This window comes from Petaurus breviceps, unplaced genomic scaffold (assembly GCF_028583685.1).
Source record: "Petaurus breviceps papuanus isolate PSGF00001 unplaced genomic scaffold, PetGlider_PUasm1.0 90825, whole genome shotgun sequence".
Lineage (NCBI taxonomy): Eukaryota > Metazoa > Chordata > Mammalia > Diprotodontia > Petauridae > Petaurus > Petaurus breviceps.
In genome coordinates this window covers 11,883,686-11,898,081 of record NW_027187353.1, presented here as the reverse complement: position 1 = coordinate 11,898,081, position 14,396 = coordinate 11,883,686, and the positions used below count along the sequence as shown (strand labels likewise).

The 14,396-nt window shown below is 37.4% G+C and overlaps 2 protein-coding genes across 14 annotated transcripts in view; one reads left to right on the top strand and one right to left on the bottom strand.

Moving 5' to 3' along the window:
* Window positions 1–14,396, top strand: part of ZFAND4 (zinc finger AN1-type containing 4) — a 61,470-nt gene that overhangs the window by 45,447 nt on the left and 1,627 nt on the right. For 7 of the 9 annotated variants that reach the window (XM_069071321.1, XM_069071322.1, XM_069071317.1 and 4 more), the window contains 2 exons: window positions 11,228–11,345; window positions 12,783–14,396. The exon at window positions 12,783–14,396 is cut by the window's right edge. In XM_069071321.1, the coding sequence (XP_068927422.1) occupies window positions 11,228–11,345; window positions 12,783–12,918 (254 nt within the window). In that variant the 3' untranslated portion in view covers window positions 12,919–14,396. Of the gene's footprint in view, window positions 1–11,227; window positions 11,346–12,782 lie in introns of those variants that run through there. The other 2 variants (XR_011165092.1, XM_069071318.1) reach the window with 2 other exon arrangements.
* LOC138148586 (uncharacterized) overlaps window positions 3,058–14,396 on the bottom strand; it is a 31,038-nt gene continuing 19,699 nt past the window's right edge. For 4 of the 5 annotated variants that reach the window (XR_011165094.1, XM_069071326.1, XM_069071330.1 and 1 more), the window contains one exon: window positions 3,058–3,460. Coding sequence is in view for 3 of the 5 variants with exons in the window: in XM_069071330.1 (XP_068927431.1) it covers window positions 3,401–3,460 (60 nt within the window). In the remaining 2 variants the exon portion in view is untranslated. Of the gene's footprint in view, window positions 3,461–8,017; window positions 9,164–14,396 lie in introns of those variants that run through there. The other variant, XM_069071333.1, reaches the window with a different exon arrangement.

The following is a 14,396-nucleotide window of genomic DNA, read 5'->3' as shown; positions in this document are numbered from 1 at the left end:
CCCCCCCCCCCCCGCTGCCTCAAGTTCCTCATGCCATCTCTTACCTTCTCCTGTATGAATGTCATATATTCTGCTTTCTGTGAGCATAGTGACCATTTTGGCTTTTTATTTGTATCCCCAGCACTTAGCACAGTGCCTGTGTACCAAGTATGCAACATTGGTGTTAAAAGTGTATTGATTGAACAGAGATTTCTTTTTTAAAATAAATTTATTCATTTATTTTTAAATGTATTTATGTTGCGTACTTTCCATTGCACTGCCCCTCTAGTTGAGAAAACACACACATATGTATGCGTATTCAAATCAAACACTCACCATATACATTCACTAATTCCCACATTGGTCATGCTTGAAAATGCATCGTCTCTTGCATTCTAATTTATCCCTCTGGCAGCAGGTGAGTGTCATGGTTCATTTTTAGTCTTCTGAATTCATAATTTATCATTGTATTGCTCAAAGATCTAAAGTCTTTCAAAGTTGTTTTTCTCTATAGTGTTGTAATTTTTTTCCTCATTCTGCTCACTACAAATGACTATATTAATTTTTTTCCAGTTTTCTTCAGAAAGCTTGTCTCATTTCCTGATTTCTTATCTCATTACAATCATATACTATAATATGTTTAGCCAATTTCCAATAGGACAACACTCCCTTAGTTTCCAGTTGGCTATTATGAAAATAACTGCTATAAATATTTTTGTATATGTAGGTCCTTTTTTTCTTTCTTTGATTTCTTTGGGGCATAGGCCTACTACCAATATTTTGGGGCCCAGTTTCATCATTTGGAAGCCATAGTTAGAAATTGCTCCCTTACTGTGTTAAACTCAGGGAGAACTAGGACTCTTATAACTTTGTTTTCTTATGCCCAGCATTTATCATAGTGCCTTAATCATAGATGTATCAGATACTTAATACATGTTGATTGAACGACATTAAATTTTCCTTTGCTTCAGAATTATTTAGTAGACTGGCCCTCCTTCATGGCATGTTTTATTAAGTTGACTTTGTACTGAATAACAGAGAAATCTTCTACTGCTCTGAAACATGTTTTATTGGTTATTATTGTAAAATGGATTTATTTTTCATTTTGTTTTTCCATCATTTTTGATGGTATACAAGGATGTGATTGGATTTTGTGTGCTTTTTTATCTTAAAACCTGGAATCAAATTGGCTCGAAGCGAATTGAATTTGCTTCATGTATTACTTTTAATAAAATTTTTGTTGATTTCCTAAGTCCCTAATTATGCAGTCCCTTATTTTATTTTTCATACATTATTTCAATTGATAAGATTTCCAATACTGTGTTGAACAGAAATGTCAACAGGCTATCCTTGCTTCATTCTGTTTTTAAGGGAAATGATAAGGTTTCCCCATTGGGAATAATGTCTGTTCTGGGTTTCAAGTAAATATTTTTGTCATGTTAGAAGATGACCTTCTTACTGTTTAGGGATTTTTAATCATTGATGGATTTTCAACTTTATTAAATACTTTATCTGCAGCTTATAATAGCAAATGATTTGTTTTCTTTCTTTTTTTCCTACATTATATTAATCATATTCTCTTACACAATGCCATCTCATATTCCTGGGGGAAAAAACCATCCTTGCTTGTGATGAGTAATACCTTTAATGTATTTACTATATTCTGTAAGAAAAAATTACATTTAACTATTTTTCCATTTCTATTTATGAGCAAAATTAGTAATGTTTTTGGTATTGTCTTTATTGAGTTTTTAAATTGAACTATTACCTCATATAATGAATTTGTACCATATGTCATATTTTTCTGTATTAAAAGCCATCTATGTAACAAAGACTATTGTTGTTAGGAAAAAATTCTCTGGTAAACACATCTGATTCCAGTGCTAGTGGAGGTTAGAGTGAGGGAAGGAAGAGTTGGTACTTTATGATATCTTTTCCCTTTTTTATTCTTAATGCTTTTTTGGTTTTACCTCATCAGACACTCATTGAGGTTCTTTCTGGTACTTGCATTTGCCTGGCAGATCTTGACTCCACCCTTTTCATTTTGGTCTCAATGTGTGGTTTTGCCTCTTCTTCTAAGCAGCATGTTGTTGGATTGGGTTTTTAATTCAGTTTATAACTTTTTAGAGGAACTTTAGGCCATTCATATTTAATGTTAGAACCTCTTATATTTCTCAAGTCTTTTATGGGCTATGTTTTTCCCATGACAAATGATATTTCTGGATATTTCTTATCTTTTGGGTAAGGTCAATGGTAATTTTTGTTAATCTGCTTAATAACCTGCCATTCCTAAATTTATCCACTAGAAACTAAACTTTGTTTCTTTGTTTTCCATTTTTATATAGCTCTTTACATTTCTGTAGAGAGGCAGCATGGGAAATAATGAGCAGGCCTCAGAGTTAAGAAGACCTGGGCCAAGTCCTATCTGAAATATAGGGTGTGTGCCCCAAGCCAAGTCACTTGACCTTTCTCTTTTCCATTGCTCCCCAGCAGATCTAAGACTGATTTGTAGGGCAGGGGCTCATCTCATTTGAAAGAGCTTCCACATCTGGCTTTCCCTATAATCTCACAAGTCATAAGTCTAGTCTTATAATTTTACCAAATCTCAAGCTTCACTTCGAACAAAGATAGAACTGTGCTTCCACATTCATCTACTCTTCCCTTTGCCAACCTCCATTCTTGTGTCTCAGTTTGAAACCAGTCCCTTACTGCATTTTTTCTTTTTTTATCTCTCATTTCAGCCTTAAAGCTCAGACCCTCTATTAATGATGCTTCTCCTCTTGACATCTGTTCTTTGAAGTGTAGGGTTCTTTGAATCTGGTCTATTGAAAACAGCACCATATTGGGGTGTCCAAACCTACCTGGAATTCCTGGCTTTGTCATTTACCAGCTCTGGTTATCTTTCAACCTGCCATGACTACCAGGTCCCGGTAGTCACTTCACCTTCTTTTCTATATTTTTAAGATAAGGAAACTAGACCCTCTGTAAAGTCACTTCCAGGTCTGATAGCCCATGATCCAGAAGAATTTTGTGGCTTGTGTATTGTTACCAAATACTGGTTGTGCTAAAAGTCTTAAGTATAGTTTTAAGCTTTAATATCTACAGGAGTTTAAATGCTACACACAAACCAAAAGTCATTAGAAAGCCCAATTATTTACAGTTCTTCTACACTTATTTTAGATTTGTGGATTTTTTAACAAGATGGATAGAGCATCCTGTCATGCATTTGCACAGCCGTGGTTTCTGGATAACACTTTCTCTGACTGGTGGATCAGTAGAAGGTCCTTGAGCTTGGTCCCCTGATCTATCTCCATTAGACTTGTTCTTGTAGGGGTCACATCCAAACTGTCACATACCCATCAAAACATCTTTCTCTTTGGATGATCTTTTTAAAGCTGAATTGCAAATGTAAACGTTTCAGTCACTGAGGAGCAGCAGACGCTGAAAGTTTGTACAAAATTTGAAAATTGACTAGGGCAATCTGTAAAACACAAGATAGTTGAATTTTAATAAGACATCAATATTTTTAAATCTTTTAAGTAGTTTTTGTAAGTTTGTAATAGTTATACTTCTGAAGTTATTTTAGCTTAAAACTGCACTGACTGTTTCTTAAAGTTGAGTTTTGATTTACTCTTTATTAGTTAATTTTAATTGAGAAATATTCTTGCTTCTCCTTAGTCTGTGCCTTATAACTTAGAATATAACTCATAAAATCCTAGAATATCAGAGCTGAAACCTTAGCTATCTAGTCTGACCCTGTCATTTTGCAAATAAGGAAATAGGGCTGGAGAATAAGTATCTAACCCCAGGCTGTGTAGCTAGCTAATGACAGAGCCAGAGATGGAACTTAGTTAGAATTCTTTCCATTCTTAACACGTTTTTTGTGGTGAAAAGAGAACCTCCTAAACCAGGCATGTCAAACCTAGATGGGGCCACATGTACCTGGACCAGGTAAACATGTAATTGGGAGATACTTAACAATATAAATAAAAACATCATAGAACACAGACGATATTATTAGCATGAGGTTTTTTAAGGCTGTCTGTGACCCATAGAGATCCTCATGTCTTGTTTATTCTCCTCTCCACCCACCCCCATTTCTCTTGGAGTTTGGTACTACTCTCTTAATCTCGAGTCAGGAAGACCTGAGTTCAAAACCAGCCTCCGATACTTATAGTTGTGTGATCCTAGGCAAGTCACTTAAACTCTCTGCCTCAGTTTCCACAGCTATAAAATAGGGATGAGAATAGCAGCCACCTCCTAGCAGTGTCATGAGGATCATTTGTAAAGTGCTTAGCACAGGGCCTGGCACATGGTGGACACTTAATAAATGCTTCCTTTCCTTCTTCCTCCCATCCCTCCCTCCTTGCATCTGTCCTTCCCCACCTCCCTCCCTCCTTCCTTCTCTCCTTCCCTCTCTGTGCCAGGTGCTGTGCTAAGAGAGCAAGGAGTCAAAAGAAAAACAGTGATCATACATTTATCCCCAAAATGGAAATATCCATCTGGAAAAATATAAATCGATTCTAAATCCTAAAAATCCATAGCTATCAAGGATTCATATGTAAGTTGTTACGAATACTTGCCTTTTCCTTTCCTTACATAAGTGTACGCCATTTTCTACATCACCTGTCATATGTGTATATGTATCAAAGAGTAATAGGGGGAGTGGTTCTCAAGCCAAGAAGACCTAGATTCAGTTCAGGTCCTTCCTCAGACACATTTGGGTTCAGAGACCTAACACAAGACAGTCCACCCCTTAGGGCCCACAGGCAGCTCTTGGGCTATCATCTGCAGAGAAGGTGCTGATCTGTAGAGTAGGGGGAGTTTCCACACTGGGACTTCTCGAAACCAATGAAATGATATATCTAGCCGAAAATACTTTACATGAATATGCATGTGTATATATACCAAAATATAGAAGGTGCTCTGAAATGTGAACTTGATTTCTGTGAATTAAATTAGATTTTCCCATAAAATTACATGATAATTTCAGAGAATCTTTATTGTCTTATTAGTTGTCCTACTGGTTGATTTCAGAAAAATCCATGAGTATAGATCTAGAAATACAGACTGAAAAAGAAAGATAATGAATTGAATATTCATCTTTTACAAAGAATTTGCCCCAGTTTTCCCTTTCCATTTTAGTCCACTAGATTATATTCAAGCCTTGACTCTCGATAAGCAGCCTCCTTAAACCCTCAGATTTCTAGAAGGGCTCAGACCCTGGAAGCAGCTGAAGGGAAAACACCCCCAGACATCTTTTGCTGCAAAGAAACAGTCGAGCCAACTCTGTGAATCCAGCTGAGAAGATCTTTCAGCCTAAAGCTTCCACCCAACATACTCTGATTGTCAGTAGCTCTGGGAAGCCAGGCTTTTCACAGAACTGAGAAGTGACAAGAGATCAAAAAGACAGAGGAAGAAAAGCCCAAAAAAACAAGTCAATGAACAGTTAATAGGCACCTACTGTTTATCAGGACCTGGTAGTCATGGGGGGTAGAAAGATAACAATGAAATGAACCCTATGCTTAGAGAATTTACACTCTGTCAAGGGAGACAACCTGTATGTACTTCAAAAAGTCTTTACAACATCAATACATGGCACACTGTATTGTACCTTTATTGAGATTGGTCATGGCCTGGTGTAGAAGCTTCAACTTGAGCAGAGTTTTGAAGTCACCAAGGGTTTTGTAAGGTTGAGGTGAAAGAGCGAGTATATATCAGACAGGGGGCACAGCAAATACAAAGGACCAGACATGGGAGATGGAATATCATCTGTGAGAAAGAGAAATATTGGATGCTGAGGTTGGAAAGGGTTTTTCAGACTAAACAGAGGAGCTTATCATTGAGTCTAGAGGCAATAGAAAGCTACTGGAGTTTGAGTATGGGAGTGACATGGCCAGACCTGTGTGTTAGAGAAATCACAAAAGAAGGGTGGGTGAGTGGGTTGGATTTCCATACTAATAGTAATGATTCTGGTTTGTGGGATCATAGTTTTACCACTGAAAGGGACATTAGAGATCATTTAGGTCAGATCCTTCTGAGGAAACTGAGATGTAGAGACTTTCTAGGACTTGCCTCCATGACACACATGCTAGGTGGACCCAGGACTCCAACTGCAGTGCCCTATTCTCAGCCCCACGTTGCTGCTCAAAATCGAGATTATGGTTAAATAGCAAGATACTTGTAAAGCAGAGAAGAGAGCTAGGAATAAGAAGATGAGAGAGCAGTTCTATGATTTGGAGGGAGACAAGCAGGCATGCAAACCTTAGTATTTTATCTCTTGGAGGTACAGGAATTTTCTTCTGTGTCATGGAAACAACTGACCCACTGTGCTTTTGAAAGAGTAAGACATTTCTCTAATGACAAGGTGAGCACTGAGAGCAGAAAAAAGTAATGTTTATCCCCAGCACAGCAGAGCTAATTAGATCCATCCTCTGGGAAAAGGCAGAGCGTAAAAGGAAGATCATGCTAACCTTAACAGAGGCGTTAAGCTTATACTGGGTGAAAAAAGCCAGCTTCAAGAAAATAGTGGTGTGTGGGATCATAACTGACAAAGGGCAGCAGCTGTTGAAATCCTTTGCAAATTCGAAACCACTTAAGAGATATGGATATGGGGCAGCCAGGTGGCTCAGCGAGTAAGAGCACCGGCTCCAGTGTCAGGATGACCTGGGGATCAAATCTGGGCTCAGATACTCAGTACCACACCCAGAAATAACTGGCTGTGTAACCTTGAGCAAGTTACTTAACCCTGATTGCTTAAAAAAAAAGAGAGAGAGAGAGAGATGGATATGGAACAGTGCTACATTGATATGCTGCCGCAATTAGAGCACCTCAGATTGGATTCTCAGGAAGTATACCTTTGCAGAAAGATCCAGAGATGTCTCCAATCTCCACTCCCAGGCTGATTGGGATGACAAAAGGTTCCTCATGAGCAAATGCAATTTCCTAGTTCATGTGTGTTTTCAGGATGCCTTAGCATTTCAAATTTAGGTACAACTAGAGTCTAGATAGGGGCTAATCAAATTATTTTTTCAAGACCTTACTGCTAAATTATATCTTGCCAAAACTGGTGAAACTGAGGTACTTAACCAGCTTTACAACTTTGCCCTTAGCAGGTGTAAGTCAAGGCTCTAACTTGAATTATAAGAAGCACAGAATCTGAGGATTGGGATGGAACTCAGAAGCTGTTCCAAATTCATTTCTATACCTAGAAAAGAATTCTTTCTGTATCATAACTGAACACATAGTCATTTAGCTTTGGGTTAAAGACCTCTTACAAGGGGGCTTCACCATCTCATGCCCATTCTTTCTGAAGATGTCTTAATTGGTGGTAGCCTCTAGTACATCCACGGATATCACACAGGTCACCTCCTGCTAACAGATGAGTGCGTAACTGAACAAATGAAAGTGTATCTATCTGGTTCTTTCATCTTTTTCTACCTTCAACGAATTCAGAATCAACCAAACAAAGCTTTTTTCTCCATAAAAATTGTACATTTTGCCTTGAGGAAGCAAAATTCTAACATTTTTATTACCTTCCTGTACTTAACATACTTGATCTCATTTGTGTACCAGGATGTTTAGACTATAGAATATTATTTAAAAAGGAGATTCATGAGATTTGCTCCATCCTGAAAGGGGTGTTGTAGAAGAGTCTTGTGTGCCTCGGGTGGAGATGAGACTGAATAATCCCTAATGTCCTTTCCAACTCCTGAGACTGAAGTAAAGGGCTTGATGTAACGACCTCCTGAAGACCCTTCCAACATGAAGATCTCCCTAATTCAACAAAACCTGGCCATGCTAATATTTCTGTGTTAATTGGAAATAAACTCCATCTTGTGGCCTTATAAGAAACTGCAAGTAAGTTAAATTTCAGTGACAGGTGCTCTCTCTTTGAAAAAAACAAGCCATTTGTGCCCTTCCTAAGCTTTTGACATAGATCCTGCCAACTTCAGCAACCCTCAAGGGTAAATAATATTGGGGAGGAAGCTGCGGTGGGGAGTTATTCAAAATTGAGGAAAGGTAAATGTTAATTTGTCACTGACTTCAATGATAATTGGTGATTGTAATTAGGAGATTTAAATGTTATAAATTTCTAGTCATTTAGGACTTTGCCTAAACGTCATGATAAACCACAAGTTTAGAATTGTAAAAGCTGATGGAATGGTAAAACCACATGAATTTGGACTCATTTGGAAAGAAGACCAAGCTAAAGAATATTTGAAAAGAAATAAAGCTGTTAAGTGCGTGTTAAAACTCCAAATAATCACTAACCTAGTTTTGTCAAGTATAGGTTTTGTTAAATCAGCATTAATGAATAGTAAGATTCAGTTGTATTTAAAAGATTCATTCACATATGATTAATATGTTAAAAAATACATATTCCTTTTTTATCTACTTCTGGTTTTTTTTTGGGGGGGGGGCAGCGTTCTTATTTTTCCTAAGATGTATCCTTTATTCCCTCACCTAAGATTGCAAGGATCTCTTGTACTAATACTAGTACTTTTATCACCTAGGATGTCCAGCATAGCTCTGATCTCTAATATGTGTTCAAGGTGAACTTGTTTGGCTGCATTTTCCCAGCCCTAATGCATTGGAATGCTTTGGTATTTTGGGACAGAGTCACTTGCCCAAAGAGGTTCAGGGTGTGTTATAATCACCTGGATTTATTAATTTTCACCTTGACCAGGAATGTGGAAGGGTAGAAATGGAAGTAAATGTGCTGGAGAAGTGTTAACCCACAGAGTAGGCACTCAGTCAGTATTTGTTAAGTGGATGAATGAATGGTGGGTAGATGGATGGCTAACTAGGCAAGGAAGTACTACCATCTCATCCTTACTCTTATGTGCTGGCAAAATCACTTCTTTTTATTTTGTGGAATAAAAAGTTTTGGGAAACACTAAATGAGATGCAACTCCAAAGACTGGGGAGAGAATACATGATGCTGAAATGAATCCTCTTCAACTGCTTCTGATGACTAAGTCTTCCTTTCTGGACAGATGTTAATTTGGCATTCTAAGCATATATATAGTTCATAAAATGCTGAGCTAGAATGATGGTGACTCCTTTGTACTTGCATGATGATTCTTTATCATTTCATGGCATTCTTTGCTATATACTCTCAGTCTTCAAAGTAATCCTATGAGAAAATCAAAACCGCCATCTTCATCTTTCAAATGCGCACCTGAAGTCAAAGCAGATTGAGACTAGATTTACCAACTTCACCCAGATTAAGTTAGGCAGTGAAGATAGGAAGACAATTCTGTAAAGAAGTCTTTGGTTGTCCCAAGGAGAGCCCCTTTGTTAGGCTTTACCATCAAATCCAAGGGCACCTAAAGATGCATGTTGATAAAACATTAGTGGGAGAAAGCATGGAAATGACCAGTAGTCAGTTTCAGTTTTTTTAAGGCATAGTTTTTTTTTTTTTTTTGCTTTGTTACAGGATGTTTTAGCATATGCAGTTATCCTTCAGTCTGCATTGAAATATAAAATGATTTCAATCCACTGGTCTTTTTCTCAGGCCTCACCCTCCTTTGTTTACCAATATTGATGATTTCCTCTTCCTGGATGCTTTCTCCTTCCTTGGCTCCTGTAATGCTGCTCTCATGGCTTTCCTCACACAGGTCTTAACCATTCCTTCTCTATCTCATTCACTGTTTTCATTTCCTCTAGCCATCTAAATTGTCAATGGCCCCAAAGACTGTCTTAGCCCCTCTTTTTCTTTTTCTTTTTTTTCTTTTTGGAGGGCAGTTGGCGTTAAGTGACTTGCCCAATGTCACACGGCTAGTTTTAAGGTTAAGTGTGTGAGACTGGATTTGAACTCAGGTCCTCCTGACTCCAGGGCCAGTGCTCTATTCACTGCGCCACCTAGCTGCACCAAGACCCTTTTTCTATACCTTCTCCTTTAGGATTCTCATACGCTCCTCTGGGCTCAGTTTCTTAATCAGTGACTCCTATATCCACACATCCAGCCCAAATCTACCCCAGCCCCACTTTTTTCCAAATGCTTGCTGGCCATCTCTAACTATAAGACCTTTTAGCCCCTCAAACTTAACACATCTAAATGTGTTAAACTCTTTCTCTGTCCCTGTCAGTGAGGTTCCATTATCAACTTTTTCTTCTCCCATACCCCCATAACTCAGCAGGTACTAAGTCCAATCACATCTCTTCCATATATTCCTCCCTCTCCGTTCATATGGCCTCTACCCTCATTCAGATTCACCACTCCCTCTGTGTTGTCTGCCCCCATGTGGAGGGCATGGGACTCTCTTATACTTCTGTCCCAATCCGAATACTGCCTGTCCCCTAGGAAGTCCTTGATTACTGCTTTTCCTTTATTCATTCCCCCTTGCCTAGGTTCTTACAACAGCTTCCTACCTAGTCTTATTCTAAATCCCCTTAGGCATGGTCTGACCATGCTGCTTACCTGCTCAAAATCCTTCAGTCATTATCTTCTTCAGAAGTTACCTTCTAAAATAGCATTAATACTTTTTAAGGCCCTCCACAACTGTATTTCAGGTTTATTTTTCTACCCTGCCTAGAGTGTTCCTTCCCTAATCTTGACTGGCCTTACTCTTTAAGGTTCCCTTAAAGGGCCATCTCCTCAGTAAAGGTCTCTCTGATGCAACTTTTAGACATAGTCACACAAAACACACATGTGTACACACACATACATATACACATACACATGTGTGTATGTATATATCCATGGCTCCCTCCTGGAAAAGTTTCCTTCTCTTCAGATTTTATCACAGGCTATCAACACTCAGGGCTGCCCCATCACACCCTATCTGGTGTCATACATCTGCTGTATTATGTACCTGTCCTATCTCCCCAGTAAGCTGTCTGCTCCTTAAAGGCAGGTATTTTTTCATCTTTGTATTTCCAGGGTTAGCACAGTGCTTCTCACATAGATGCTGAATAAATGGGAATTGTTCTTCCTCAGGCAACATTGTTTTGGATGTTTTTAATCAACTGAAAAGCATTGGAAATGAATTATCAAAGGTTGTTAGTTCATGAAAGAAATGTAGTTCTTAGTTAATGGAATCTTTCTGAAAATACAGAGTAAGTTCTATACTAAAATCATGTGTAAGTTCATTCAAATCATTTTAGGCTAAATTAAATATAAATCAATATGATTTTCACGTTGTACAAGGATTTCCATAACTTTGAAACTGTTAGGTCATTTTTCAGGAAAGATGTGCTGAATGGGATCTTAATATAATCTACATATCTTATCTCAAAACAGGTGAAACTACTCATCATCTTCCCCCTGTGAAAGCCCCTGTTCAGACCAAAAAGAAAACATCCAAGCATTGCTTTCTTTGTGGCAAGAAAACGGGACTAGCCACCAGCTATGAATGCAGGCAGGTTGCCTAGTTGGAAAAATTGAAATACTTTGTATAGAGTGATCCAGCTTGAGGATTCTGCTGGCCCACTCCTACCCCTCAAACCCCAAACCCCAAAAGCTCAAGTTTAATTATTTACATTTCCATTGTGTTAAATTAATTGACCTTAATCAGTGTTCTCCCTTCATCACTGGCCTGAAATAATAGTCAAGAGAGATTATATAAGTCCTTGAACAGCAACTGGGGTCCTGGAAATTCTTAGATGCATTAACAGAAGAATGTAGATGATTAATTTTTAGCCCAAACCTCAGTATAGGAAGAAATGCTGTTATTAGAGGAGAAATACCGTTTGTGAAAATAAGGAAAATTGCATTTGTGAACTTTGGGAGCATATTTGCATATTCATAAATTTTTTTTTAATTTTCAAATTCTACTTTCCAATGTAAATTTTTATATTTTCAAAACATAGTATGACTATTTTCTTTTTTGAAAAAGAACCTTCCTATTGAAGAAATCAGAGATGAAGGCTTAATAGTGGAGAAATAAGTGCATTCTAATTCTGCATTTGTATTAAATTTTGATTTTTTTCTTTTCATGATGATTATTATTTTTTAATCCAAGTAAGTACTAATTAGTCCAATGAGAACTGCCTTCCTTGGGTTCACTCAGGCTATGTAACTGAGGCTGCTTAACAGGATTTCAGATCTATATACATATATGTATAAATGTGTATATATATATATGTGTATATATCTTTTTTTTAAAAGTTGTATTGATGATGCCTTCTTCCCTCCCACCCTTTCTCCAGACTGAACCTTCCCTTATAACAATGAACCAATAAAGCAAAAGCATCCCATACAGTAGCTGCCCCTGACAGGGTATACAAGTACTGAGTTCAGAGGTTCCCTCTTCTCCCTGCCAATGTGGAGAGATGTTTTTTAAGACCTGTTTCCTGGGTTCAGCATTACTTTTAGCAGTCTTTTCATTTATACTAAGCCATGTTTGAAAAGGCTTCACACACACACACACACACACACACACACACATATATATATATATTTTTTTAATTTCACATGTCAGTGTAGATTTTAAATTATTTGCTTTTTTACTCACAACCAAATTCCCAAGATACTAACCCTTCTAAGTTTATAGACTACAAGGGAAATTTTGAATATTGTTTTAGAATGGTGTGGTTTTAATATTCTTTAGAAGACTAGACCCCCATTCTATCACCTGAAAAATATTTTATTATAAAATGTCATATTCCTGAGCTAACATAGTTGGGGGGGGGGAGGTTGAGGATTTTTTTTTGTGGTTAGTTTTCCTAAGTGGGAAGAAAATGGCAACTCCAAAATGGCTCCAGAAAACCAAAGGTTCCATTTGGAGCTCTTTCCCTGCTTTCATGTGCCTGTCATAGAAATGTGACTATTCACACACACTTTCTTTGTGCTTTAGATGTGGAAACAATTTCTGTGCAACTCATCGATACGCAGAAACACACGGCTGCACTTATGATTACAAGAGTGCAGGAAGGAGATATTTACAGGAGGCAAATCCTGTTGTTAGTGCACCAAAACTTCCAAAAATCTAACTATGGTGGCACTGCCAGAGGAAATGGATTACTAATGACAGAAGAAGTATTGCTTAGACTGAATTAATTTTTTTCGACTCCAAAAAAAACGATTTGCCAAGTAACAAAAAGCACACAATTCATACTGTTGGAGAGTAATGTGAACACTACTGTCATTAACATCTTTATTCTTTAGTGAATCAAAAGTTTTAAAAGTAATTTTTAAAAATTTATACTATAATGATTTAACTTTTGTTATTGCATGTCTTGTGTTAAGTGTTTTATACTTGAAAATGCTATTTCACTAGACAGGTCTTTAAAAGATGCACTTTACTAAGTTAATTTTACTGTGGAACCAACCCAATTTGAGGGGGTGCTAAATGAGAGTGTCATAGAAGGTCTTCATGTCATGGAATGTCTTCTGTATTCAATTCTACCTGTTATTGTTTTATTTTATTTTGTTTTTAATCCCATGGGTGATCTTTTAAATTAATTCACTAGGAAGCTCCCCCTTCAAACCATATTTTAAGAGCATTCAGTTTGTTGTGTGGTGTTTTATCGCACGTTTTTCTCTTCCATTCAGATTGGCATTCAGATATTGTGTATACATTCTACAAAACATATCATGTGAATCACAATACATATTTCTTAAAACATTACTCTGTGTATGGCACTTTTTAAAAAATGGACAATGTCCCATTTTTTGCCATGAAATACAGAAAAGAGCTTATTTTAACTTTTTTGTAATGGATAGATTTTTTTTAAAGACTTCACAACTTGGTTTGTTTTGCTAAGATGTTGAATACTGTTACCAAGAGAAATTCAAATAAATATTCAATTTTATTATGAGTCTGATGCATTTTTTATAAGTAACTCAGTAATCTCAATTTTTATATAAGCCAATCTGAAGTGAATGCAGAAATTAAAACACTTGGAAAATAATCAGCCTTTATCATTAAATTCATTCACAGAAACAGGTCAGTTAAGTCCAAGGGGCAACTAGAAATATATTTCTATGCATCTGGCCTACTTAAAATACCAAGGTCCAACTAGGGTTAGAACTTCACTGGACTATTTCCATATCAAATGCGATGATATGTAAATGCAAAGGGAAGGACAACTTTGCCAAGCAGCTAAGAAGCATCTTATCTTCTACAAATCCATCCTGCCAATTTACCACTAAATATCAGTTAGTTTAGCTTTTCTCACATTAACCCATAAGTATTTTCTTGACGCACCCTGTCCCCAGAATTTCTCCCTCCTCCACACCCCAAGACATTAGGGAAAAGATCTATAAAGTGGGAAAGGGAGAAAATTCTAGGCAGAAAGTGGAAGACGAAGAACACTGAAGAAAATAAAAATCCAGGTGGGGTGAGGGGTCAGCAATGATAAGTGCACGGTGGCTTTACATAGGTAGTCATCCAAAGCTGCCTACATGAGGACATCACTCCTAACCTGAAGCTAGAGAAGCTTCATGCTCACCTGCCTTCATCCATGCT